General features: G+C 36.5%; 1 protein-coding gene across 1 annotated transcript in view; it reads left to right on the plus strand.

Moving 5' to 3' along the window:
- The first annotated feature begins 1,395 nt into the window (after nt 1–1,395).
- The window catches only part of FRRS1 (ferric chelate reductase 1), a 33,403-nt gene continuing 8,020 nt past the window's right edge, over nt 1,396–26,778 (plus strand). The window contains exons 1-8 of the mRNA XM_029948726.1: nt 1,396–1,593; nt 2,889–3,025; nt 4,330–4,424; nt 5,738–5,885; nt 8,852–9,034; nt 16,417–16,515; nt 17,832–17,979; nt 25,232–25,345. Coding sequence (XP_029804586.1) covers nt 1,398–1,593; nt 2,889–3,025; nt 4,330–4,424; nt 5,738–5,885; nt 8,852–9,034; nt 16,417–16,515; nt 17,832–17,979; nt 25,232–25,345 — 1,120 coding nt within the window. The 5' untranslated portion in view covers nt 1,396–1,397. The remainder of the gene's footprint in view (nt 1,594–2,888; nt 3,026–4,329; nt 4,425–5,737; nt 5,886–8,851; nt 9,035–16,416; nt 16,516–17,831; nt 17,980–25,231; nt 25,346–26,778) is intronic.

Genomic DNA, 26,778 nt, shown 5'->3' on the forward strand with positions numbered 1-26,778 from the left:
ATGTTTGAATAGAAAAATTCCTCTTTTTCTCCACTCTTTAGTCTTCCTTTTCTTCCCCTGCCCCAGTTTTATTGAGAAATAATTGATATATATCACTGTGTATGTTTCAGATAGTTGTTTTCCTAAATATCATTTCCTATAGTAATCAACCATTTTCAAAGTTATGCTTTTCTTATGACTCTAGAGAGAAATTTTATGCTTCTCTTTTAGATTTTTTTTTTCAGAAGCTCTTGATTTATTTGCTCTTCTTGCTTATTTTTAAATAGGAAAAACTCGACCTAGCCTGATGTTTGATAAAAGATAGGTGTATATAGTACTATCAGACCCTATGGTATCTACTTGATAGTTACTGTTGTAAGGTGCAGGGCTGGTTGAAATGTGTAGCCTCCAGCATAATATCTGGTGTCTAGCAGCAATTCTGTAGTTTAGTTGTTGTCCAATGTGGGGTTTGTAATTTACATGTCTAGAGAAGGGTAATTTATTCTAGTGATTCTAAGGGTGCTTTTATTTAGTCTAATCCATTTCTGCAGAGAATGAACTACTTCTTGGGTTCTGCCAATCTGCAGCCTCTCCACTAGTGACTTTGCTGCTATGTAACATGTCCCTGCCATCTTCCTCAAGCCTGGTTATTTGCTGTGACGGGCAGGTTCTGAATTTAAGCACCAGGTAAAGTGGTTGATGTAGGCTACCAGAGGGTTGGACTGACTAAGTAGCTGGTTGTCTATTAGGCAGATGGTGAGAGGCAGGTTCTGGATGAGAGAAGAAAATTGATTGTACTGACAATTGTGTTTCTTAATTCAGAAGTGCCTGGGATAAAGGTAATAGAAATGTTGTTTGTTGCAATCGGTTCTCTGTTACCCTCAGTTTTCAGTATTACAGATTAAATGATCCACCTTGTCATCATGATTAGTGTAATGGGAAATTGGGAGAAGTCCTATCAGATATTTATTTAGGTGATGGTATTTAAGTCTAGAAGAAACATTTTTTATTTGTTCTTTAAGCTTCCTGGGATAAAGTGGAATAGACCCTTTTGCTTTTAGCGAAAATCATGCTAATGAAAGCTAACATTTATTATCTACCATGGCAGACTTTAGCTTGTATCTTCATTTTATTAAAATAACTTATAAGGTGGGTGTTAGTTTCCTAACTTTTCAGGTAAGGAAGTGGAGGCTTGAGTGATTTGGTTAAAGTCTCATAATTGGTAATTGGTAGAGTCGAGATTCAAATCCAAGTCAGACTTCAGATACCACATTCTTTCTATTACATATTTTTGAGAATATGGTTAGCTGTCTATTGAAAGCAAGTTTTCTAGGATTACTATTCTGTCATATGAAACCTTTGTATTTTAATTATGTATGAAAATAATGTGCTTTTAATCTTTTTTTTTTTTTTTTTAGATGGCAGTTCCTGGGTTTACCTTTGGTACCTTCCTACTTGTGTTGCACTTTAGTTCTGTGGCTAATTATCCCAATGGAGAAGTAGGAAAGTCATGCCATGGAATGGTTCCTGGACATGGTCATACTGCACGCTCTGATCCTGTTCACAACATTTCCGTGAGTCACATGACATTCAGACCAGGAGATCAGATTGAAGGTACTGTGTTGGGATTAACTATTTTGCATTTTGAGTTTCCTTCTTTTCCTGTATATTGAATGTTTATTACTGTTAGATTTATAGTTTCATTTAAATCTATCCACCTGTTTCTATAAGATACAGTGCTCTTACGCTTCTCATTTTGTGTTTAACTACTACAGATGACTATATTATTGAAATAGTAAATCTACTACCCAAGCAGAATAGGTTTTTTTAAAAAAAATTTAAATTAAAAAATTATTTATTTTTGAGAGAAAGAGAAACAGAGCATGAGCAGGGGAGGGGCAGAGAGAGAGAGACACACACACACACACACAGAATCTGAAGCAGGCTCCAGTCTTGGAGCTGTCAACACAGAGCCCGATGTGGGGCTCAAACCCACAAACCGTGAGATCATGACCTGAGCCAAAGTCAGTTGCTTAACCAACTGAGCCACCAATGCACTCCCTGCCCCCAATTTTTTTAATGTTTATTTATTTTTGAGAGACAGAGTGCAAGTGGGGAAGGGGCAGAGAGAGAGGGAGACACAGAATCCAAAGGAGGCTCCAGGCTCTGAGTTGTCAGCACAGAGCCTGATGCAGGACTTGAACTCATGAACTATGAGATCACAACCTGAGCTGAAAATTGGACTAAACAGAATAGGTTTTAAGTAAATTTTTTTTATTAATTAATATATCTTTTTAAAATAATAACTAGTAACTCAATAGAAGAGGAAAATAAAATTTATCTTATCTAATTTAAGGTATAATAGACCCTTATTCTTCTTGGTATAGTGTAAATTCTTGTGTTTTTCTGATTCTTTGGGTGAAAGGTAGGCTGACTGTCAAAAGTGTATCTATAACAGTGTTTCACAAACTATTTTCTGCACCTCCAGAAATACAAAACATTAACAAACTGACAAAAACAGTGTATAGATAAATCAGTTTGGAATACTCTGTGTTTCATACTGCACAGTAGGATGCTAAAGGCTTTGGGGTTTTCAGTAAAGAAACAAGTATTTATTTTCATTCATCATTTTTTGAACTAATTGTGGCCCCATGGACACCTCCCTGACCATCACCTACCTTTTTTTCCCTGTAGAATTGGAATGGGTATTAACATCTCACAGAGTGAATGTCCTTTGGAACACAGTTTATAACTTCTTTGTCTCTGGGATTATTTCTACCATTTTCTCTCCTGGAGTAGTTTTGTGTGTGTATATATGCTAGATTCTAAATGTGAGATGCCTCCTCTAAACAGTTTCCTTTTGAGGATGTTGCTAAACCTCTTAAACTATCTTTTTATTTGTTTCTCAGTTACTTTGTCAGGGCTACCGTTTAAAGGCTTTCTCTTAGAAGCACGTGATGCTGAGGATTTGAATGGCCCTCCTGTTGGCTCCTTCACATTGATTGACAGTCAAATGTCGCAGCTTCTAACCTGTGAAGATGTGCAGGTTTGTGTTATGTGTTAGTTTTCATGGATCTTTTCATTACAAGATGAAAAGCTAATAAGGGTTGTGAGATAATGACATTACCCGTTTTGCAGACATTTAAATTGATTCACAATGATGAAACTTTTGAAATTTTTCTATTTGCAATACATTTTTACAGATCAGCATCTTAGAAAAGGCACTAGCTTGAAGGGCTTATAGCTTTTGATATTTTATGTAATATTGACTCACTATATTGATTTTAAAGCATGTTAATATTGAAGATAGGATTCTAGAATGGGACAGAGGTATAATTTTTGTTATTCATTCATTGATTTAATAAACGTTTATTATACCAAGAACTATCCTGGTGCAAGGGATATGGTAATGTACAAGACTTGCTTCTGTTCTTCAAAGAGCTGAGAGCCTCACACGTAAGTGAAACATACGGACATATGACGTATGATACATAGATAGACCATGAGAAATATAGGACAGACACGTAAGTAGAACATGTGATGACTTAGATTAGAAGCATTGGGTGGGTGGAAAACATAGCAGGGAGTGTCACCCACAGGCTGGAGGGAATTGAGAGAGAGCTCCTTGGAGGAAGTGATCTCTACATCAGGCCTCAGTGAATGAGTAGACATCTGCCAGGTGAATGAGAGTGGGAAATGAAATTGTTCAAGGGAAGGGACTTACTAAAATATGATGCTATGCATGTGGAGGCAGAATTTTGTATTTTGATGAGTTTTCTGGATTCTCATTGTAGCTATTAATGGAAGGAATACTAATTTATAGTATAAGTTAAATAATGAGTAGCCTCTATATAACATTGACATGCCCAGTATTCACAACTCTTTTCAGTTCTTAAATTTCTGCTGACTCTAATTTATATACAGAGCCAACTGCTAATCTGGCGTTAACTAGCCAACATGTATTTGTTGAGTCCCTGAGTTCCTGTTCTTATTTTTTTTATGCTTTTTATTTATTTTTGAGAGACAGAGAGAGACAGCGTGAGCAAGGGAGGGTCAGAGAGAGAGGGAGATACAGAATCTGAAACAGGCTCCAGGCTCTGAGCTAGCTGTCAGCACAGAGCCTGACGCGGGGCTTGGACCCATGAACCGTGAGATCATGACGTGAGCTGAAGCTGGACACTTAACTAACTGAGCCACCTAGATGCCCCCTGAGTCTCTGTTCTAAATAAAACAGTATTTACCAGAATTCCTGCATCATGCAATGATAGATTACTTTGCAAAATGAGAGTAGTTCCAGCTATGCTCAGCTATTAAGTGACTGAATGGTAGTTCTTTTCCTTTTTATTTCAGGGATATGCTGTGAGTCACACAAATCCACACAAGAAAACAAAAATTAATGTCTACTGGAATGCTCCAAGAAATGCTCCAAATCACATAAAGTTTCTGTGAGTAGGAGAGCTTACAAATCTGCAGCTAGTAAAATTGAAATCATGGTCTGTATCATTTTTGGTACCTATTGGACATTTACCTATTTAGAAGAGGTTTGGGGTAGAATGACACCACCATAGTGTGATAAGTGGCTATTTTGCTTTTTGTTTGATTTTTCCCCTGAGCCCAAGACCTAACACCTAATAGGTGCTTAATACACATCTGTTGAGTGAATTGAATATTGCAGTGCCTTGGCACTCAGAGGCATTAATTGATACTTACTTGATTTCATATATGGTATATGAACCAATATATTTATTTAGATTTGTTCTTATCTTAATATGATAATATGAAACAATCCCTAAAATTTGGATGACTGTTTTGTAGTGTTATAACCTGCAGCTTAGATTAGTAAGACTTCATGCTCTCATGATTATGAAATTCAGTAGAATTAGAAGTCCATTTCCCTTAATCCTGTATGCAAGGGGAAGTGGAATGTCATAAAACAGTTGAATGATAACCGAGTAGTGTTAGAGACATATGTATATGTTTTTTAATCAAAAAATTTTTTTAATGTTTATTTTTGAGAGAGAGAGAAAGAGAGAGAGAAGGATACAGAGAATCTGAAGCGGGCTCTGTGCTGACAGCAGAACCCAATGCAGGGCTCAAACTCATGAACCCTGAGATCATGACTTGAGCTAAAGTTGGATGCTTAAGGGACTGAGCCACCCAGGCGCCCCTAGAGACATATTGTAACGGGAATTGGTCTCCTGGCATGTCTGTCTGTATGTTTTGTTTCACTTTGTACAGGTGCTAGCACACAGTAACACAGCTTTGTACCTGTGTGTTGTGTGGATCATGGGAAAGGACTGTGACTGTAGTAAGATCTGGTGTTGCTTATGCAGCCTGTATCTAACTTCTTGCCTTCGCTGCCTGCTACCCATGTCCTGTGGGATAATTGAACAGCGCACTATGAAATAAGTAGTAGTAGTATGTTCTTTATATGTCAGGGAATAGAAGTCTGTGCGGCTTAGTCAGATCTGGCACTCATGACTACAGGGAGTATGCCCAAAGAGCAGACCAGGAAGAGAGAACAGAAGAAAAGAAAGATCAAGAGCAAGCAAGAGAACAAGGGTAGTAAGCGTTTATTTAGGAATGAGGTAGAAGAGTCATTAGAGACTTGCCTTAGACAAAATTAGTGGTACCGTTGGGTAGTATTAAGTTGTGTGTCCCCAGTTTATTTCTTTTCTTTTTATCTCTTTTTTGGGGGGATTCTATCATACGGGCCACAGTTAGGGTTCTCTTTGATCTCATTTGTACTGCATTTCAGAGTCACAGTTGTGGAGAAGTATAAAAATTACTGGGTGAAGATTCCTGGCCCTGTAATTTCACAACCCAATGCACCACCTTTTACAACGCCTGAAGCCACAGTAGCGCCTTTGTCAACATTACCTCCTGTCTCGCATTTAACCAGATCGGTAAGTAATGTGTTTATGGTTTCACCAGATGCAATCGAAAATAACAGTGTCTTTGGACATTGTGGTTCTGTACTTGCTGAAGTGTGCAGAGAAGTAGTTGTACTGGTTGTGGTAGGGAGTTTTCGGGACCTCTGCAGGAAATCTGAAGGAAGTCCTCATTGCAACATGATGGCTTCTAGGTCAGAATAAAGGGAATGCAAGACCCTGCGTGTTTGAGGTGTGGTTATGACATTCACACGTGGTCTGTACAGCCAAATATCAAATGTGGAGAGGAAGATTAAAGCTTAAGCTAACCTTAGACAAGATTTGGAGGAGAATCTTGAAATGGTGATGTAACTCTTAGATCTGATTTCATTAAGGCCAGTGAGTACTGGGAAATTCTGTGTACTGAACTGCAGAAGCCCTTTTGCAAACTCCTCAGCAAGAATTCCATTTCAGCCCACAGTCAAAAGGACTGTGGCTGAAGAAACGTATCTCATAAAGGGTAGTGCATATTAGAAATACTAGGTTTTACTGAAAGAAATTCTGATAAATAAGACATATTAGCTTGGAAGTGAATGTGTGAATGTGGAAGTGAATAATGAAAAATGTCTGACAGCAGGTTATTACCATTAAAAGAATAAACTTGGGTCTGAATCCTGACTTATATAATCTTCTGTGTGACTTTGGACGGGCTACTTAATTCTTAAAGCCTCAGTTTCTTCACCTATAAAATGTGAAATAATAATACCCAACTCTTAGTATAATTTTGAGAATTAAACAGTGTAATGATTATAAGGTTTCTAACTGCTTTGCACTTAATAGAAATTCTGTAAATATTAGTTCCTTTTTTTCTTTTCCTTCTCTTTTTTGTCTTTTTATAACTCTTTGTTCTCGTAGGGAAGACCAAGTAAAGCACGTGTATTCTTATGTCCTGTCTCATTTTGTTTTTCTTCTACATTTTGCAACATATGATGATTATACTTGATTACATTATTATGACTGTTACACTTTTGACCATATAATCGGATTTTTTATTTCCACTAGTTCTAGTTTACTTAGTCTTAATGTTTATTTATTTTAAAGCTGCCTTAGGGGAATAAACAATCAGTCTAGACTTGAGCTTCCTAAGAGGAATCTGCTGACATAATCTTTCCATATATTCACATTAAAAGGCATTAGCTCTCATTGGAGCTTTTATGGTATCTCTACACCAGGTTTATAATCTCTGATTATAGAAAGGTTTGTTCAGAGTCATGATTATAGCATTCATAAAGAGCTAGAAGAGACCCCAGAATTCAGTCCTTGTTGTATAGTTGAAAGTATACGTATACAAGAAAGACAGTTAAGTTCTTCAGCAAATGAGTAAAGGGGAGAGTAGAGATCAAAATCCAAGTTTCATCCTGGTATGTGTTTTCCATTCTACTGTGACTTTTCTTTAAGTTCCTGTGAAATAATAAGAAATGTATATTGGTTTCTACTGTGGTTCCTGCTAATGTTTGGCCTTTGATCCCAGTTCCTGATACAGAGCTCCTAAATCCCTTGTAATTTCCTGAGTGGTAGGAATGCCCTCTGCTCTAATGGGTAACTCTGGGTGGGCTCCTCCATGGGGGCAGTTCACCAGAAAGACCAAGCCATGATTAGAAACTGGGAACTTTCTGACTGCCCCTCTCCATTTTCCAGAGATGAGTGAGGGGCTGAAAATTGAGTCATTAATCCATCACGCCTCCATGATGAAGGCTCCCTAAAAACATCCAAAAAGTATGGGGTTCAGAGAGCTCCCAGATTGCAGAATACATGGAGGTGCTGGGAGGAGGATGCCTTAGAGAGGGCATGGGAGCTCCACCGCCTGCCCACGCACCTGCCCTGTGCACCTTTTCCATCTGGCCATTCCTGGGTTGCATCCTGTAATAATACACTGGCATTCTAGTAAGAAACCTGTTTCCCTGAGTTCTGTGAGCCATCCTAATACATTATCAAACTTGAGGAGAGGGTCAGGGGAACCTCTGGTCCTTTTCATTGGGAACCTAGAACTTGTGATTGGCCTCTGAAGGGAGCAGTCTTGTGGGACTGAGCTCCTAAATTGTAGGGCTGGACACTAACTTCAGGTAGATTGTGTCGGAATGGAATTGCAAAGTAGGACATGCTATTGGTGTCCACAGAGAATTGCAGAATTGCTTAATGTGGGAAAACCCACCACACATTGGGTGTCTAGAAGTGTCAGAAGAAATGAGAGGTTTTTGGATATAGTTCCCATTCAATCTAGATGCATGATGTTTAACTCTTCTGAAATACACTGTCATGGCGCATTCTAACAAGATGGCTGTGCTGTCAAAATTGCAGAGCTGAGATTTTTTTGATACTGGTCCTCTTATTTGCCATAAAGAGAATACTCTGAATTAAGTCAATAGATTGTTCCTGTTTCTCCTCCACTAAATTGTTATTACTATTATTTGGAGAAGTAGTATATAGTGGAATAACCATTTTTCTTATATTATTTTAATATCAAATTTGAACCTGAATTCTAGATGCAGGGTCTAGGATCTAAATATAAAAACTTGTGAGCTTGTCTGTTTGCTTTTTTAAAGCCCATTCTAAAAACCAAAGGATTTAGGCAAGAATGTCAATGTGGGCTTAAATATTACCCAAGCTGTTTTTCAAAATTTACTAGAAACTATGCTCCAGAACACAACTGATCTGAAATATTTTGTGTATTAAAGGGACTTTAATTCTCATGCACATTATGGTCCAACCAATATTGTGTCTTCCAAATTTTAATTAAAATTAATTAAGTTTAAAAGTTCACAGCCTAAGTACTGCTCTGATCATGTCTAATTTGGGATGTGTCATTTGTTTCCTTCTTTGAATCTTTATTATGAAAAGATACTCTTGTTAAAACTTGTACTTCAAGGTAATGGCTCTTTTATCATTGTGAAACGAACTGCTTTGTGGGTAATTAAGACTTTTTCTCCCTGCCATTTTTCTAGTTCAGTGCTTCAGATTGTGGGAACAAGAAGTTCTGTATTCGGAATCCTTTGAACTGTGACCCAGAGAAGGAGCGTGCATGTTTCTTCTTGTCCTTCACACGGGATGACCAATCAGTGGTGGTTGAAATGAGCGGTCCCAGTAAAGGCTATTTATCCTTTGCATTTTCTCATGACAGATGGATGGTTTGTATCCCTTGCTTACGTAAGTGGTAATGAAAGAAAAATTAGTGGAGGGAGCCTAATCAATGGCAATTAGTTGTTTGTTCCAGAGTCCAATAAGTGTACTTAAAGTGGGAAGGGGAAGGGGAGGGCAGGAGAAATGAACATAGAGCAGATTCTAACCTAAACATCTTTGGGTATTTCATGTTTTTAACAGTTATGCAATTATATGCCTCTAAGAAAGGCTGTCCTTTCTTAGAAAGTTAGGAAAATCACTTTATATCCAGTGGATTTGCCACTATTTCTGTCTCTGTTTATTTCTTTGTGATAAAAGGTTGATGGTACAGTTAGGAGAAGTTGCTCTGCATCAAGTCTCATGTTATTTGTGATGCTTTTCAAACCCTCCTTGTTTTCTTATGTGGCCAGCAATCCCAGTGTGGGTTACTGCTCTTGCAGCCCCCATTTTGGTAGTCATCAGTACGTATCCTAAACAAAGAGTTAAACCTGGCATGTCCAGGCATAAATATGTTCCTTACCGGTTGGCTCCTTCATCAGCTCTACTGAAGGCAGCATTTGATTTGGGCTGACTCTCGCTCTCCCTGGGAAGCACTGAACGGATTCAGGATTCAGTGGTTCTGTAGACAGCGGCCTCGGGCTGTGGTGTGGAAGCACAGAGTGCTGTGGGGGCTTCCTCCTCTCCCAGAAGGAAGGAGAGTGTGGGCCAGGACACGTGTAAGTCCTTTTTGGAGCGGAGATGGTGGTGAGGTCAAGGCTGACTACAAATGAAGAAAGTCTTTTACTTCCCCATTAGCAAAGGCAATGGGTCTTTTCTAGAGAGTTTTCTTCCTATTATGTCTTAAACTTAGCTTATCACTTCTTAAGGGACTTATATTTCAAAAAAAGAAAAGAAATGCTGAGATTCTATCACAGAAGGACAAATGTTTTCCTAAAAGTGCACTTTGATCACATTGGTCCTCATGTGCTGCTTATGTGTATCGCGGGAAGCCAGGCATAACATTTTTGGGGGGAGGGCATTGCAATATATGCACATGACCTAGATATATTACGATGTAGTCCTAGGATGTACTCATTATCCTTTTTCATTAAGCAAAACATAGACCTTAACCTTATGAGATTTAAGATACGTTATATGCTCTTAAAAATGACATATAAGAAACTGTGACTCTTCTTTCAAAGTTATTTTTTTGGGAAATTTTATGCTTCATCAAATGATGTTGTATTAGTTCAAGACCTTCCCCATTACCCTTTGTAATTGTGGTCAGAGCTATAGCATATTCTGTTGGGTATTTGCAGTTCAGGCAGAAAAGAACCAAGTTTGGGACGTAAGGTGGATAATGAGACCGGATTAAAAATAAAAATGGGGGCTCCTGGGTGGCTCAGTCGGGTAAGCATTCATAAATGGGACCATAAAGCAATAAAGAAAGATGGTGGTAGTGCTTGTTGTGTGAATAATTCTGAAGATGGACCCAGCAAGGGCTAACAATGGTAGCTTTGTTGGTGTGTGTAGTTTCATCTGTAATGTACAGTTTCATTTAGATATGTGTTGTAGTCACTTAAATAAAAAAACATTCCAGTCACTTTAGAGCCAAAATTCGTGCATTAGTATACTCACATTTTCCCTTTTCTGGTCACATGAAATCTGTCAGCGAGAGGAAAAGACAGTGCTGTACTGAGTGTGGTGACAAGGCGCCCACAAGTAGACCGGTTATTTCTGTTCTATGTTGTAGGCATAGATGGCACAAAAGCATTTATCTCTAATTCAAGATATATTTATCTTACTTAGGAATCTGATGTTTCTAGTATAGTACTCATCAAAAATGTTTATAAGAAAGACTTAATTACGCAGGTGCAGTTGATTTACAGAGCAATCTTACTCAGTGATTAAAATCATTTGTACACCTGTTTGCCTAAATGGGGGAAGTAAATAATCCTCAGAAAATATTTTTAAAGTGGTTATTTCTATTTTTGTTTATTTAAAAAATTTTATGATATTTTTATGACCTACTATTTCTTTTCGGAATGTAATATAAATTTAAATACTGAAGGTATCTGATGTTATGAATACTGATCAGCCTAAATGATACTTTTTTTGGTTTCACTTATAAATAAATGATGGCAATTGTTTTGGTATTAAACTTCATTAAAATGGATGAAAAGTATAATTTTCCCTATCTTAGTTACCAATGACTTGCTAATGTCTGAATTTTAACTCCATCTCAAAGTATTACACATATTCACTATCTCATATACTTTTTAAGTGATGTAAAGTATGTTAAGCATACATATTATATATGAACTTCTTCCTTTCCTCCTCTGGGTTAGTGTCATCTTACTTCATATATAATTTCTCAGGGCTCAAGTTCTAGAATGCTCCCAGATCTGACCTCTTTTGTACTTCAGATTGGGATTTCCAGTGGCCAGCTGCTCTTGTCCAGATGAGTGGTCTTGGACAATGCAAACCATCATCCATAAAATTTAGCTTAATATCTTCCCTCCTCCTGTTTCTTGTGTTCCCCATTCTTGGTGACCAAAAATGGAAATAAAGCAGTTACCATTACTGAATCTTGCTTCTTTTCAGATACCGTCCTGGGCACTTTATATACTATCTCATTCATTGCTGTCACTGTCTTCTTTAGTGTTCAGGGAAATTTAGTTGTGACTTAGATTCTTCCCTTTTATTCACCTCTCAGGTTCTTCTTGCTCCTACCCACCCCCAACTTTTTGTTTTGAGAAGTTTTAAACCTACATGAACGTTGAAAGAATAGTACAACAAACACCAGTAAGTTTTTTACTTACACTTGCCACTTTCTCTCCCTCTCCATTCCTGCACTGTGTGTGTATATATAGACTGACTCATGAAGTATATATAAACACACATTTTCCCCCCCAAATTATTTGAATGTTATATTATAGCTGTATCATGACATTTTATCTCTAAAATTTTTAGCAACTATCTATAGATCTAAGTATCTAAGAACATAGATATAGAATTATATCCTATAATTACCATATCTTTATCACATTGAGAAAACAGCAATGATATAGTAATTTTATGCAATATAGTCTAAATTCCAAATACTTCAGTTGTCCTGATACAGTCCTTTAGAGTTGTTTTTTAAAAAAAATTTCTGAACCAATATCCAGTCATTTATTACTAATACATTTAATTGTTACATCTCTTTGATCAATTACCCTACCTGTTTTTGAGAATTTTTTTTTCATGCTCCAGTTCTGTAGAATGTTCCACAATTTGTACACTAGATTCAGGTTAACTTTTTGGCACAGGGGCGCCTGGGTGACTCGTCGGCTAAGCCTCCGACTTCGGCTCAGGTCAGATCTCACATTTGTGGGTTCGAGCCCCGCATCGGGCTCTGTGCTGACAGCTAGCTCAGAGCCTGGAGCCTGCTTCCGGTTCTGTGTCTCCTTCTCTCTCTGCCCCTCCCCCTCTCATGCTCTGTCTCTCTCTGTATCAAAAATAAATAAAACATTAAAAAAAATTAAAAAAAATTTTTTTGGCACAAATACTACCTAAAGGGTGTGTTTCTTTCTCAGTACATCATATCAAGAGGTGGGTAATGTCAAATTATTCCATTATTGGTGATTCTATGTTTGATCACTGTTATCTGTCAGATTTTTCCATTGTGAAGGTGTATTTTATATTTTTAATTAATAAGTTATCTGTGGTGTAATACTTGAGTGTGTTTGAATATTCTGTTCCTCAATAACACTTTCCCAAGTGATTTTAGCGTCTACTGATGTTCCTTGCCTGAATCAATTGTTACATTTGTGATTACAAATTTGTGATTTTCTAAACTGTTAGCTGGTGTTCTTCTAAAAAAAAGAGCTCTCTTTTCTCTGTACCCCCCTTTCCTTTTGGTGGAACATTATGGACTAATGAATTCCTTTTGTTTATTGTGTTATAGTTTATCCTTATCAGTCTTCTTTTGGCTGTTCTATTGACCTAGATATGTCCCCTTTAGCCTTTTTATTTTTTTTGCCCTTTTGATGGGTCTCCATTAGTTTTTTAGTGTATAACAAGATGTTACACCAGAAAAAATAGTTTGTTGATTCCATTTTATACTGTTATGCATTTCATAATTTCCTAAAGGAGGTCTGTTTCCTTTTGTTAAGAATAGTTTTTAGAAATCAGGATGTGAGTGCTTATGTGTTCATTGCTACCAATATTCCAGATACTTGTGATTCTGTTATTGACATAGTTCCTTCATTCTCTTTATAGCATTGTCTCTATCTCTGAGTTGGATTACACCTGTTTTGTCATTTGTAGACTGCGGCAGTGACCCTTCACTAGTCCTTCTGGCTCCATGATTTTTCTTGTCCGGTTCGTCTTTCAGTCTCACTGGACTTTGCTTCCCAAGCTACCACTGAGATCATCTCAATGCTATCCCCCAAAACCCTTGGTGAACCTTTAGTAGTTATAGGGGAAATATTTTCTTCATTAGCATGGCTTTCAAGATACCTCACAGTTCTTGTTGGAATTTCCAGCCTTATCCTGTTTTATGTTTTTGCTAATGCAATTACCTGTTTTCTAAAATTTTCATTTATTTTTATATTTCTATGTCTTTGGTCATGGAAATTCCTCCTTTTGGAAAACTTTACCCTTAATCTCCGTTCTATCTTACTCACATACAATTTTTTTTTAATTTTCTAAGATCTAATTATTACCTTTTCTGATAAGATTTTTCAATCTTTGGGTCTACATAATTTGTGTTTCCATGGAACTTTGAGCCTTTTTTAAAAATCATAATTCACATACTGTTACAACTGTCTCTTCCATTAAAACATAGTCTTTGGTTGTAAGAACAATCTAGTCATCTTTATTTTTCCCACAATAGCCACACAATGTTTCCTAAACAGTGCATTCTAAATGTTTGAATCAAGAGGAACAAATGGGAGAAAGAGGTTCTGTCCAATTCAGATTTTTGGCAGAACTTCTTACATGTGTGTTTTCATGCTCCAAACTTGGGGTTTCTAGAAATTGCTTGGAGCCTAAACTTGTAATAGCATTTTCTCATATTTTTCATTTTGGAGTAGTGAGAACTAAGAGGTACCTCTTCTCCATTCCCATAATTATTTCCAATATTTGGGAGGTCTGCCTTCATACCAACAAGGAGTTAGTATTGGATTTGTTTTATCATCATTTTGCCTCAAAATGAACCATTTTGTTATATTAAAAATTGTTTTAAATAAAAAAGAATTTTTATATCCCATAGATGATAGTATAGAAAACATACAGTGTTTGTTTAAATCAGAAATCAGTGAACTTTTTCTGTAAAGGTCTAGATAGTAACTCCTGAGAATTTGTGGGCCTATGGCCTCTGTTCTAACTACTCATCTTTATTATGATAATGCTAAAACAGCAATAGACAATCCATAAATCAATAGGCATAGCTGTGTTCCAATAACACTTTATTTGTGGACATTGAAATTTGGATTTCATGTAGTTTTACTAGTCACGAAATATTCTTCTTTTATTAAAACAAACCATTTAGGGCACCTGAGTTGCTCAGTTGGTTGAATGCCCAACTTAGCTCAGGTCACAATCTCACAAATCATGAGTTCGAGTGCTGTATGAGGCTCGCTGCTGTCAGTGCAGAGCCGTCTTCAGATCTTCTGTCCCCCTCTCTCCCTGCCCCTCCCCTGCTCACATGCTCTCTTTTTCAAAAATAAATAAACATTAAAAAAACCATTTTAATATGTAAACATCATTCTTAGCCTGTGGGTTCTACCAAAACAGGCATTGGGCTGAATTTGGTCTGAGTGTGCTATCATAGTTTGTTGATTCCTAGTTTAAGTCATGATGACTCCAAATTTCTTGAGTTGGGCTACTTCTGATTTGAATGTAAGATGTGTAACAGTGAATAATTGGTTTGCTAAGGTTAAGTACTTGGGAGTTCTAAAGTGGAACTTTAAAAATAGAATTTAAAGCATGGTAGAATATCATTGGGACTAAAAGCAAAATTTGTTATAACTTGTTAGCCTTGGCTTTGTTTAAGGAGTTTAGTAACCATAGCACATAAAAGACCTTGTTAGATAGTTTATGGAGAATGATTTAGAATAGGCGAAAGAACCGAAACTACACACAGTAACCTAAAATCCAGATTATTCATTTGTACCGTCACTTGAATGGACTTTGAAGATTCAGTCTGTAGCCTGATAGTCACTTCAAACCAACTCTAACTTTGAGAGCTAAGGAATATTATAGACTAAAGGAAAGATAAGAATGAGACTGAAAAATATCCTCCTTGAGTTCAGACAATTTGGCTTGAATACGTAATAGTATATCTATCGAGTGTGTACAATATCAGCAGTATTTGATTCTAGTGTCTTCATCTTAAAAGTTATCCTCCAAACCCAATATAGTGCAGTGCATTTATAGTTATGAAAATTGTAGGACATAAATATTTATTTATAAATAAATATCTAGAACAATGTTCATAGTAAGTTCAGTGAAAAAAGGTAACAACTGTGTATTTTCAATCCACGTGGGGTGAAAAAGTGGGTATAAATACAAAGAGTTTTGGATGAATATATATGAAAGCATTAATAGTGGTGTTTGAGTTTAGGGGCTTGTAAACATGTTATGTCTATTTTATTTATTTATTTATTTAAAATTTTTAATGTTTATTTTTGAGAGAGACAGCGTGAGAGCAGGGGTGGGGCAGAGAGAGAGGGAGACAAAGAATCCGAAGCAGGCTCCAGGCTCTGAGCTGTCAGCACAGAGCCTGATGTGGGGCTTAAACCCACAAACCATGAGATCATGACCTGAGCTAAAGTCGGATGCTTAACCAACTGAGCCATCCAGGCATCCCTATTTTAATATATTTTTTGTATTGAAATTGTGTTGCTTTCATATTATAACAAAATTATTTATTTATTTATTTATGTATTTATATTGAAGTATAGTTGATACATAATGTTACATTAGTTTGAGGTGTACAACATAGTGATTCAACAGTTTTAAACATCAGCTACTATCTGTATCATACAGAACTACATACCATTGACTGTATTCCCTATGCTCTACCTTTTATTGTTACTTATTCATTCCACAACTGGAAGCGTCTATCTCCCACTGTCTGTCATCCATTTTGCCCATTCCCCCACCTTCTCCCCTCTGGCAATCAAGTTTGTTCTCTGCATTTATGGGTCTATTTCTGCTTTTTGTTTGTTTCTTCAATATAGCAAAATTTTTTTTGATTAATAAATTGGACAGCTAATTCTCTGGAATTCATGGTATCATTTAAGATTGAGTTAGTAAATTATGTTTTAAAAGCATCAAATAGTATTTAATTTCATTAGGGACATTTTAAAAAACAAAATGTTGAAATTCCTTCGAATTTTTCTCACTTGCATTTGTTTTTCAGGGTGATGATGATGCTTATGTGTGTATCCGTGAAGATCAGACTGTACATATACAACCTTCCCATCTGACGGGGCGGCATCACCCTGTGATGGGCTCCAGGGTAGGTGTGAAGATTCTGGGAACCTCCACCAACTTGTCTGCCTCTGGCTGTGTGGCCCACAGTGGCATAACTGTGCTGTGAGATAGCTCCCCATCCTCACTTAGCCCTGGAGCTAGAGTGTGACCTTGACAGGAGGCTTCCTTTCGTATAAGAAGCTGGGAGAAACTTTTCTGTGCTTTCTTTTTAACATAATATATAAAAACATAGAAAATAAATTATGTTATTAGATTTGTACATTTATTAATATATCATTTTATTTAATGTATATTAAATATATTAAATATTATATAGTTTAATAAAATTGCATGTACGTCTTTAAGGTATACAACATAATGCATTGATATACATATACATAGTAAAGTGATTACTACAGTTATCTCCACACTTAAAGTTACTTTTTTTTGTGGTGAGGGCACCTGAAATTTATTCTTAGCAAATTCCACTATAAAATACAATATTATTAACTATTGTCATCATGCTATACCTTAGATGTCTAGACTTTCATCCTACATAGCTACAACTTTTTACTCTTTGACCAACATCTCCCCTTTTCTACACTTGGAAAGCACAAAATAGGTTTCTTTTATAGGAAAAGATGAATTCTTGCGTGTGTTGTTTAAATCCTTTTTTGCAGCCTATAAAAAAATTATGGTTAAGATGGTCAAAGCATCAGCTCCTTTTCAAAAGACAGATTTTTTAAGAAAAGGTTTAGGTTAATGACACGAAGTTTCTTGTCTTGTGAGAAAGAAGAACATGTATGGTAGAGACTGGTTCAGTGCTTTGGACAGTTGTCTTCAGTGACCCTTGTTGGCATCTGTGCCAAAGATGGCCTGTTTCTGGCAGAGAAGTGTCTTTTTCACATGGCAGTTGACCAGCAACTGAGCTCTGACCAAGATGTAGCCATCACCTAACAATGTTACGTTCTCTACAGAGCTTTCCCATGAGCTTGGAACTTCTCCCTTGTTGCACGTTGCATTTTGACCATTAGGGTATCACTTTCTAATTGTTTCTTCAGTGTTTTTGATTGTGTGTTAGTGGCCAGAGCGGGTTAGTACATCTGCCAAAAATTTAACCTGGGTAGAGGATTTGTGGGGTTCTGACTCAAAGTACAAATAGTGTTTTTGCAAGACAAATAAGCCAGGAGAAAATGTTTCTTGTACTCCTCAGAGAGGAAGTGGAGAAACAATGGTACAGCAGACAAAACATGCACAAAGGATCTTAGGGAAAGGAAATCGAACAGGTCAGGATTTTGATCATATTTTATTTTTAGCAAATCTGTGGAAAGTGCTGAAAAGACCCATTGTGTGTATCCGTAGGGTGCTCTTGAGGATATGGCTTGGAGGCTGGCGGATGGTGTTATGCAGTGTTCTTTCAGAAGAAACATTATCCTTCCTGGGGTTAAGAATAGATTTGATCTAAACACAAGCTACTACATATTTCTAGCAGATGGTACAGCTGACAATGGTACGTATATTGATAAAAACTATTGTTTCAGGTTTGTTCCTCTCTCTTCTTCCCTTTTCTACCTATTCTGGAAAGACTACTATGATTGCTCATTTTTTAAGATACACACTTGTGGGTAAGGAGTTATCAAAACTCTTTTCCATTTTTGCCTGACAATTTGACTTAGGTTGACCTTCTAGGTTTGTTTCCCTGGAAAATAGATAAAAGTAGTGTCAACTGTGTTATAAAGCAACATGCTTGTGATAAAGATGACTTCTGGCTGGCAAACTGCATTTGGACCAGGAAGAACTATAAATACCGAGTAAGAAGCCATATCTTTGGGCTTCCCTAAGTGTTGTGACATTGGCAGTTCCCTGGCATGGACCATATAAGCAGTGACTGTAAGGTTGTTGTGACAGATAACTGGCTTTTGCAAGATAATCTGCCCAATGTGAATCTCACCTTAAACCTGAGCTTTCTCCAGGGAGGTGGAGGAGAGGAAGAGAGAATAGATCCTGGACGGCTGAATAAAGTGCTATAAGATCTCCCATTGAAGGAGAACACCTCTCAGTGCTCTGCAGATGTGCCATGTCTCCTGTCCCACATCTTTCTAAGTGAATCTGATGCCAGGTGCAGCCTTTGAGAGTTTTATGAGTTTGAATGTTTGCCTTATCCTTAAGAAGACTTCCCTGATGGGCATTGCAACACATAGTTTTAAAAATAATTTTTACAGTTTATTTATTTATTTTGAGAGAGACAGAGACAGTGCAAGTGGAGAGGGGCAGAGAGAGGGAGACAGAGAATCCCAAGCAGACTCCACACTGCCAGCACAGAGCCTGATGTGGGGCTTGAATTCAGAAAACCATGAGATTGAGACCTGAGCCGAAATCAAGAGTTAGATGTTCGATTGACTGAACTACCCAGGAGCCCTTGTATTGTAACACATATTAACATCTAATAAAGATTTTATTTTAGGTCTTGGCTAATGACGTTTTGAAGAACTACAAGAAATGCCAAGGTAGTATTTAGTGACTCCTGTCTTGGGAGATAATACCATTCCCAAACTTTGAGACTATAACTTCTTTTTGAAAATGGTGAGAAGCCGGGCATTTAGAATGGGAGGTTAGGGAGTCAAAGAAGAAGAAGAGAGAAATGTGGTGCAGGTAGAGTTGTGAAAGGCCTTGCATAATCTATCATGTCGTTTAGATTTTATGTTCAGGTAAAAGGGATACAATGGTTTTGAAGCAGGATAAAATATCTACTCAATGTTACGAGAAAATTTAGGAATATTTGTAGATTTAGTTCTAGGTGCTTTGTATAGTTATCTTAGTCAAATCATGTATTCTTATTTGCACCAGCATCAGCAAATATGGCTTGAAAATTATTTCTTGGTTAAGTGATGATGAATAAAAATTACTCAGTGCTTAATGAGTACCAGTCACTGGCTAATCACTATAGTTAGAGTCTTCATTTTTGTCTTCATAATATTGTATTAGATATGTACTATTAGCCCTGTTTCATCCTGGAGGAAACAGAGGCTAAGGAGCAGTTAAGTAATTTGCCAAGATGAGTGAATGGTACAGTTGGAATTTGAACGCAAATTCTTTGACCTCAGAGCCTATGTAGTCAACACTTTTGAACATGGGAAATGCAGAAATTGAACTTCTAATGAAGAAAAGGTCACATATGTGTGTTTTTAAAGAGATACCACTAAAGCACAGGTATTATTATTACAGCTGTTGCTTATTGTGTGCATTACACATATCTTATTTATTTTTCACAGAGGCTCTGTAAATAGACAGTATATTGACCATTTTAGAGATAAGGAAACTGGAACCTGGAAAGGTTAAGTAACTTGTTCCAAATCTAACAAGGAAGAAATTAAGTCAGAAATTAAGTCCCAGGCTGTTCTGCCTACGGAAGCCGTGCCTTTTCCATCATACCAAGTTGCTTCCTTTGGTGCCTTCATAAAGGATGCTTCATAAATGATTATTGATGTAAATGGATGTCTTAAATTGCTAAGGGATTTAAGTTTGCATTTATACTTTAAAAATTTTATAGTTAAAAGATATTACACTTTAGAAGAAAAGCAATTTCTTTTAAGTGGATGAATTCTCTTCTATAATAAATTGTGTGTGGGGGGGATGTATGAGAATGCCAAAAATTTCTTCTTAGGTCAGCACTGTAGAAATTGGAAAGTATTTTCTTACAGAAACAATATTTTAAGTGACAGTTCTAATATTTCCCCAGAAAAACCTCATTCCTGGATAATGTGTGTGCAGAATAGAGCATTGTTGTATCTTCCTCTTCTGCTGGTGTTGCTGCGTTGATGGTACGGTGGAGAGGCTCTGCATTGTCCTTTGTGGTGTTTCTCAACATGTGGCCTCAGACAACCTTCAGAGTCACTTGGAATGACTGCTAAAACATGCAGATTCCTGAACTCCATCTCAGACCCACAGAATCTCTGTTGTTGATGTTTGGAATCCACATTTTTAAAAAAGTTTATTTACTTTTGAGAGAGACAGAGAGAGCACAAGTTGAGGGGGGGACAGAGAGAGTGTAGGAGAGAGAGAATCTCAAGCAGGCCTTGTGCTGTCAGTGGAGAGCTTGGTGCGGAGCTCAAACCCATGAAACTATGAGATCATGACCTGAGCTGACACCAGGAGTCAAACACTTAACCAACTCAGCCACCCAGGCGCCCCGAGTCTGAATTTCTAACGAGTATCCCCCGTGATTATTTTGTATACTGTGGTTTGATAACTTACTGCTCTAGGACAAGGTTCTCCCAAAAAAGGTGTGTAGACATTGTAAGCCAGTCCAGAGGTCCAAGGAATAAGACCAGAACTTTGTATGTAGATTGATTTTATCTCATCTCATCTTAAAAAATTTCTATTGTAATATATTTTAGTGTTCATAATGCATTAAAACGATAGTACACAAATATGTTTATTAACCCAAGTATACATATGTTCAGAGCGCAGACTCATTTTTTATTTAAACTGGTGGAGTGCAAAGCAAAAAAGCAAAACAAAACCTCAAAAAGAAAAAAAATCCAAATCTATACATTTCTGCTTTAGGGAATAAACTTTCCAGTACCCTTGTGTTGGGGAACAAAGTACAATTGCCACATAAATCATTGTCTTTTCTGTTATCTAGTTAAATATATGTGAACCATTTATAAATTGCAGTCTGCTTAAAAGCAGTGAGGCTTTGTGAGGTTGAAACCATTTTTCAAAGCCATCATACAATCTCTGTAGCTCTTATAAATGTAAAATGTACATTTATAAATGTACCCGATTTCAGTAAAATCCATTTAAAACCTTTTTCTCATACTGTTTCCCTTCTTAGAATGCTAACATTGTCCGATCATGAGATCAGCAGTCATGTGAAATGATAGAATTCACTTGGGTGAATAAGTAATTCACAATTAGGAAACCTACCAATTTAAATAATTGATGAACTGGAGACCCTGTTATTACATGACCAGTTATTTTAACAATTTAGGAATACCACACGTTACATAATACTGTGGAGCCTTGTACTAAACACGAACTCAATCTGCCTTAGAGCAGAAATTCAGATTTATAATAGAGCCATACAGAGGAACTCCAAAATTATAATAGACTTCTGCTTTAATGAAGGTTAAGTTCTTGCTCAGCCCATGGCTCTGCAGTGACTCAGTGTTTAAAAACACTTTCTTCCAAACGACTCTCAGGCTATTGGGAATGAGGCCTGGTTTTCATCCCTGCCGCTCTGCTAATTCAGTATAATTCCTGATAGCTATTGTCTCTTTCTTCTGGACTCTCTTCTCTGCATATTCGTTACATAAAACGTTTGTTTCCTGCTTTATCTCTGATCTTCTGTTTTAAACAAGCCATGATATAATAATATTTGTGAAATGAATAATCGGTTGTCCTAACACCATTTTTTGAATAGTTCATTTTATCTCTGCTGCTTCAAAAGCCTCTTTATCATATATTACACATCCATCAGCAAATCAAACTATTTCTAGTTTATTTTTCCATTCGTGTATTACTGTACCAGTTGAAGTAACTATAGCTTTAGAATAGGTTATGAATTTTGATAGTGCCTGATTCCTGGCTGCCTTTCTCAGGAATTCTTGCCTCTTTGTTATCTACCTGTTCTTCTAAATAAACTTTAGAAATGATTGTCAGATTTCATTAAAAATCCTGTTGGGGTTGTGATTGGAATTGCAATGAAATTTTAGATTGATTAATTAATAATTGACATCTTGGCAAAAGTGAGTCTTTCTATTCGGGAGTATACTGGATATTCTATTGATTAAAATCTTGCAGTATTTTTTTAAGTCTTATACAAGGCTTATATATTTTTTGTTACTTTGTTTCTATGTATTTTATAGACTTCTAATACAGCCTATTGTGAGTGGGTTTATTTTTCTTACATTTTCTACATTTGTTCGTGTATAGGAAAGCTATTGATTTTTGAATGTTTATCTTGAATGTAGCCATCTAGTTTTCCAGTTGATTATTTTGGATTTTCTAGATAAACATCATATTTTATGTAAATAATGACAAGATTAAATATCCCTCATTTTTTTCTTGTTTCATTGTATTACTTACTTCTCTCAGAAATATGTGGACTAGCAAGAATTCTTATCTTCTTCCTGATTTTGACAGGAATGCTTTTGATATTTCAAATTGTGTCATGTTTATTGTATTTTCTTGGTGGATAACTTTTATGGTGTTTAGGAGATTTTTTCCTAACTACAGAGTTTATGTCATGAACATGTGCTGAATTTCATTGGATGTCTGTCAGACAGCAATTAAGATAATATTTTATCATTACTTTTATAGACTTCAGAATGGCGGATGACCCTCACTTTCCTGGGACAAACCTTGCTTGGCCATGTTTTAGAATACTCTGTCTCTTTTTCTTAATGTTTATTTATTTTTGAGAGAGAGAAAGAGAGAGAAAGAGAAAGAGTGTGAGTGGGGGAGGGGAAAAGAGAGAGGGAGACACAGAATCTGAAGCAAGCTCCAGGCTCTGAGCTGTCAGAACAGAGCCTGATTTGGGGCTCAAACCACAAACTGTGAGATCATGACCTAAGCCTAAACTGGATGCTTAACTGACTGAGCCACCCAGGTGCCCCTATAATTCTCTTAATGCACAATTGATTTGAATCGCTAATATTTTATGTCAACTTTTTGCATCTATATTTGTAGTTGATTTTGGTCTTTGGTTGTGGGATTGTGTGTGTGTGTGTGCATGTGTGCACACGCATGCCCACAGGCCTGCCTAGTTTTGGTTTCAGTGTTACGCTAATCTCATAGAATGAACTCTAGAAGAGCTTAAATAAGTAAGAATTTTTAAAGTGAAAAGAATTTTTAAATTGTATGATAGAACTCATCCACATAACTGAGCCTTTAGAGATGGAAATATTTAACAAATTAAAAAAATTCTTCTACTGTTATTACCCTCCAGAGTTACTATTATTTCTTTGATGAAGTTTTATAATCCTGGATTTTTCTAGAAATTCATCCATTTCATTTTGATTTAAAAAGTTTTTTTGGCTGACTTAAAATTTTATGTAGCATTTTCATATAATTTTAGAGAGTTTCTTCTTTATAGCAGCAAGGTCACACTTTTTATTTCTAATACTTTTGTGTATCTTTAATATTTGTGTTCTTTTCTTTTTTATCTTGTAGTCAGACTTGCCAAAAACTCAATATTATTGGCCTTTTGCAGCCTTGATTTTTCCTGATTTTTAGACGTACTAGTTTGTAATGTCCGCCTTTAGTTTTAATCAATCTTCCTTTCTGGTTTCCTTGGTTATATTTTGTTGTAAACACCTCTTGAATTACATGATTATTTCAATGTAAGTCTTTTTTTTTTAAAGGAAATTCTTTTAAGATGATAAAACCCTCTTTGAATAGCACCTTGATTGTATCACATGCGTTTTGATATGAAGTCCCTTCATTGTTAGAGAAGACTTTAAAATTTTGATTTCCTATTTAACCCAAGAGCTATTTAGAAGAGTAGTTTTAGAAATATCTAAGTGGGTCATTTTTTCCTAGATTTTGTTGTTAATTTTTTATTTTGTTGCGTTATGGATAGATAATATAATCTGTATCCTATGTAATTATTTCTTTTCTGGAAATTACTGAGATGTAATCTATGGTCTAATACTTCATTGGGATAGGGATTCCTATGTATCTGTTATATCAGATTTCTTAGTTACTTCTATTTGTTTTTACACCTGCATTGTATCCTAAAAATAATGTATGTTCCATGATTTATTCTCTAAATGAGGGACCTCTAGCTTGCCTAAAAAATTTTTTTTTTGGTCAGCATTAAAAAAAACCCTTTTGTGAACATTTTTGTGCATTATATCTTTGGTTAAAAGGGGAGTATTTCTATAGGATAGATTCCTAGATTCACACACATACATAGTCACATATCAAACTAATTGGAATAATTCTGTGCATTCACAGATTTAATCTTATATAATAAATAATAACATATCCTTAATTTGTTTACATCACTGTTACTTGGGATTCTGGTCTGTTAGACAGACCCTGTCTGAATATGCCAAATAATACAGCATCAAAATGCTTTTGTTTGTCTTCTATCCACTTCTTTTGTCCAGGTCCAATTTCTGTTAGTTTAATGTAGGACTCCAGATTTTTAAAAACTATGCAGTATTTTTCAAGAATTATATTTGAAATTTTCAGGGATTTTTGATCATATTATCAGGGATTGTTTTGACATCACAGTGTTTGATCTTTGGCATACCCTCAGCTCTTTTACCATACTCTCCATTCTTTTTTTTTTTTTTTAATGTTAATCTATTTATTTTGAGAGACCTAGAGACAGCATGTTTGGGGAAGGGGCAGAGAGAAAGGGAGAGAGAGAATCCCAGGCAGGCTCTGTGCTATCAGCGTGAAGCCCGACATGAGGCTCAGTCTCATAAACTGAGATCATGACCTGAGCCAAAATCAAGAGTCAAATGCTTAACAACTAAACCACCCAGGCACCCTGTAACTTCTCCATTCTTTGTCCTCATTTTGATTTATCTCTTGATTAGCTAAATTATTTCTTTAACTTTTTCAAGAAGATCACATGTACTTGAATATACATTTTTGTTGCTTTTGCGTATGAATGACATCTCTATAATATTAATTTATTTTTTATTACCTTAAGAAATTTTGTTTCTATGCCATGCCACTGTCTTTCTATTCCTTCTCTCCAGAGGAAGTAATTCTTCTTTCTTTTCTTTTTTTTTAAATTTCAGGTCGAATTTATAAACATTCTCAGCAACCTTTGATTACATATGAGAAACATAATGTGGCAGACGATCCAAAGAATGTTGGAGGCTCCCGATCTTTATTCCTTCTGAAGGCTCATGGTAAGTTCCATGTATAGCATTATTCCTACTTTGTGGAATAAATTTACCTGATGACTCAGTGCTGGCTGGATTAGGAATGGTGGTGAGCATTATTTATTTATTATTAAAAAAAATTTTTTTTCGTTTATTTATTTTCGAGACAGAGAGAGACAGAGCACGAGCAGGGGAGGGGCAGAGAAAGAGAGGGAGACACAGAATCTGAAACAGGCTCTGGGCTCTGAGCTGCCAGCACAGAACCCAATGTGGGGCTCGAACCCATGGACTGCAAGATCATGACCTGAGCTGAAGTCAGACACTTAGCTGACTGAGCCACCCAGGCGCCCCTATTTATTTATGTTTAAGTGTTTATTTATTTTTGAGAGAGAGAGAGTGAATGGGGGAAGGGCAGAGAGAGAGGTAGACAGAGGACCCAAAGTGGTCTCTGCAGTGACAGCAGGGAGTGTGATGTGTGGGTTGAACCCACAAACCGTGAGATCATGACCTGAGCTGAAGTTGGATGCTCAACCCACTGAGCCACCCAGGTGCCCCAGTAGTGGGCATAATTTAGCACAATGTTCAAAATCTTCTATGTTCAAATATTTACATTTGCAGGTAGCAGTGCCTATCTTCATATTTGCAAATTTTTATTATGAATAGAGAGTAGGAATCATTCAGTGGTTTTAACCCTGGCTGCACATTAAAATCACTACTGGAGATTTTAAGACACTTATAATTTTTCAAGAGGGTCCTAGTACGTTTTTTTTTTTTAATATTTATTTATTATTTTGAGAGAGAGAAACAGAGTGTGTATGGAGGAGGGGCAGAGAGAGAGAGGAAGACACAGAATCCAAAGCAGGCTCCAGGCTCTGAGCTGTCAGCACAGAGCCTGATGCGAGGCTTGAACTCCCGGACCACCTGAGCTGAAGTCAGACACTTAATCGACTGAGCCACCCAAGTGCCCCTGCCTTAGTTGTTTCTAAGTGTAGCCAGAGTTAAGTATCACTGGGTTAATCAATTTAATTTTTGTGAGACCTTAATGATGACATTTATTAAAAGAAAGGCTCGTAATAGAAGAGTGCTTTGTGATTTTGATTGTTTAACAGTAGTTTAGGCTCAAAGATACAGTTTTGTTGAACTGATTATTTACAAAGCATTTGAGGATATACAAATTACTCAGTGCTATATGTAAATATTATATACTTAAAATGATGAAATTAACCACACGGGAAGAGCAGTAGCCTATAAACAAGGCTCTGGCTCGCAGATAAAAGTTGACTCCATTTGCAAAATAGCCTATTTTATTTTTGAAAAGATGGAATTTAAAAGTAGGGGAATAGTGTAGTGTATACTATACTATTCTTAAGTATTAATATTGGGCAGGGGCATCTTTCCTTATTTGGTGTATTTCCTTTATATTCTCCAGAGTTATTCCTTCCAGTAGAGTTTCAATAAAT

Source organism: Suricata suricatta, chromosome 8, assembly GCF_006229205.1.
Source record: "Suricata suricatta isolate VVHF042 chromosome 8, meerkat_22Aug2017_6uvM2_HiC, whole genome shotgun sequence".
In the NCBI taxonomy this organism is placed as follows: Eukaryota; Metazoa; Chordata; class Mammalia; order Carnivora; family Herpestidae; genus Suricata; species Suricata suricatta.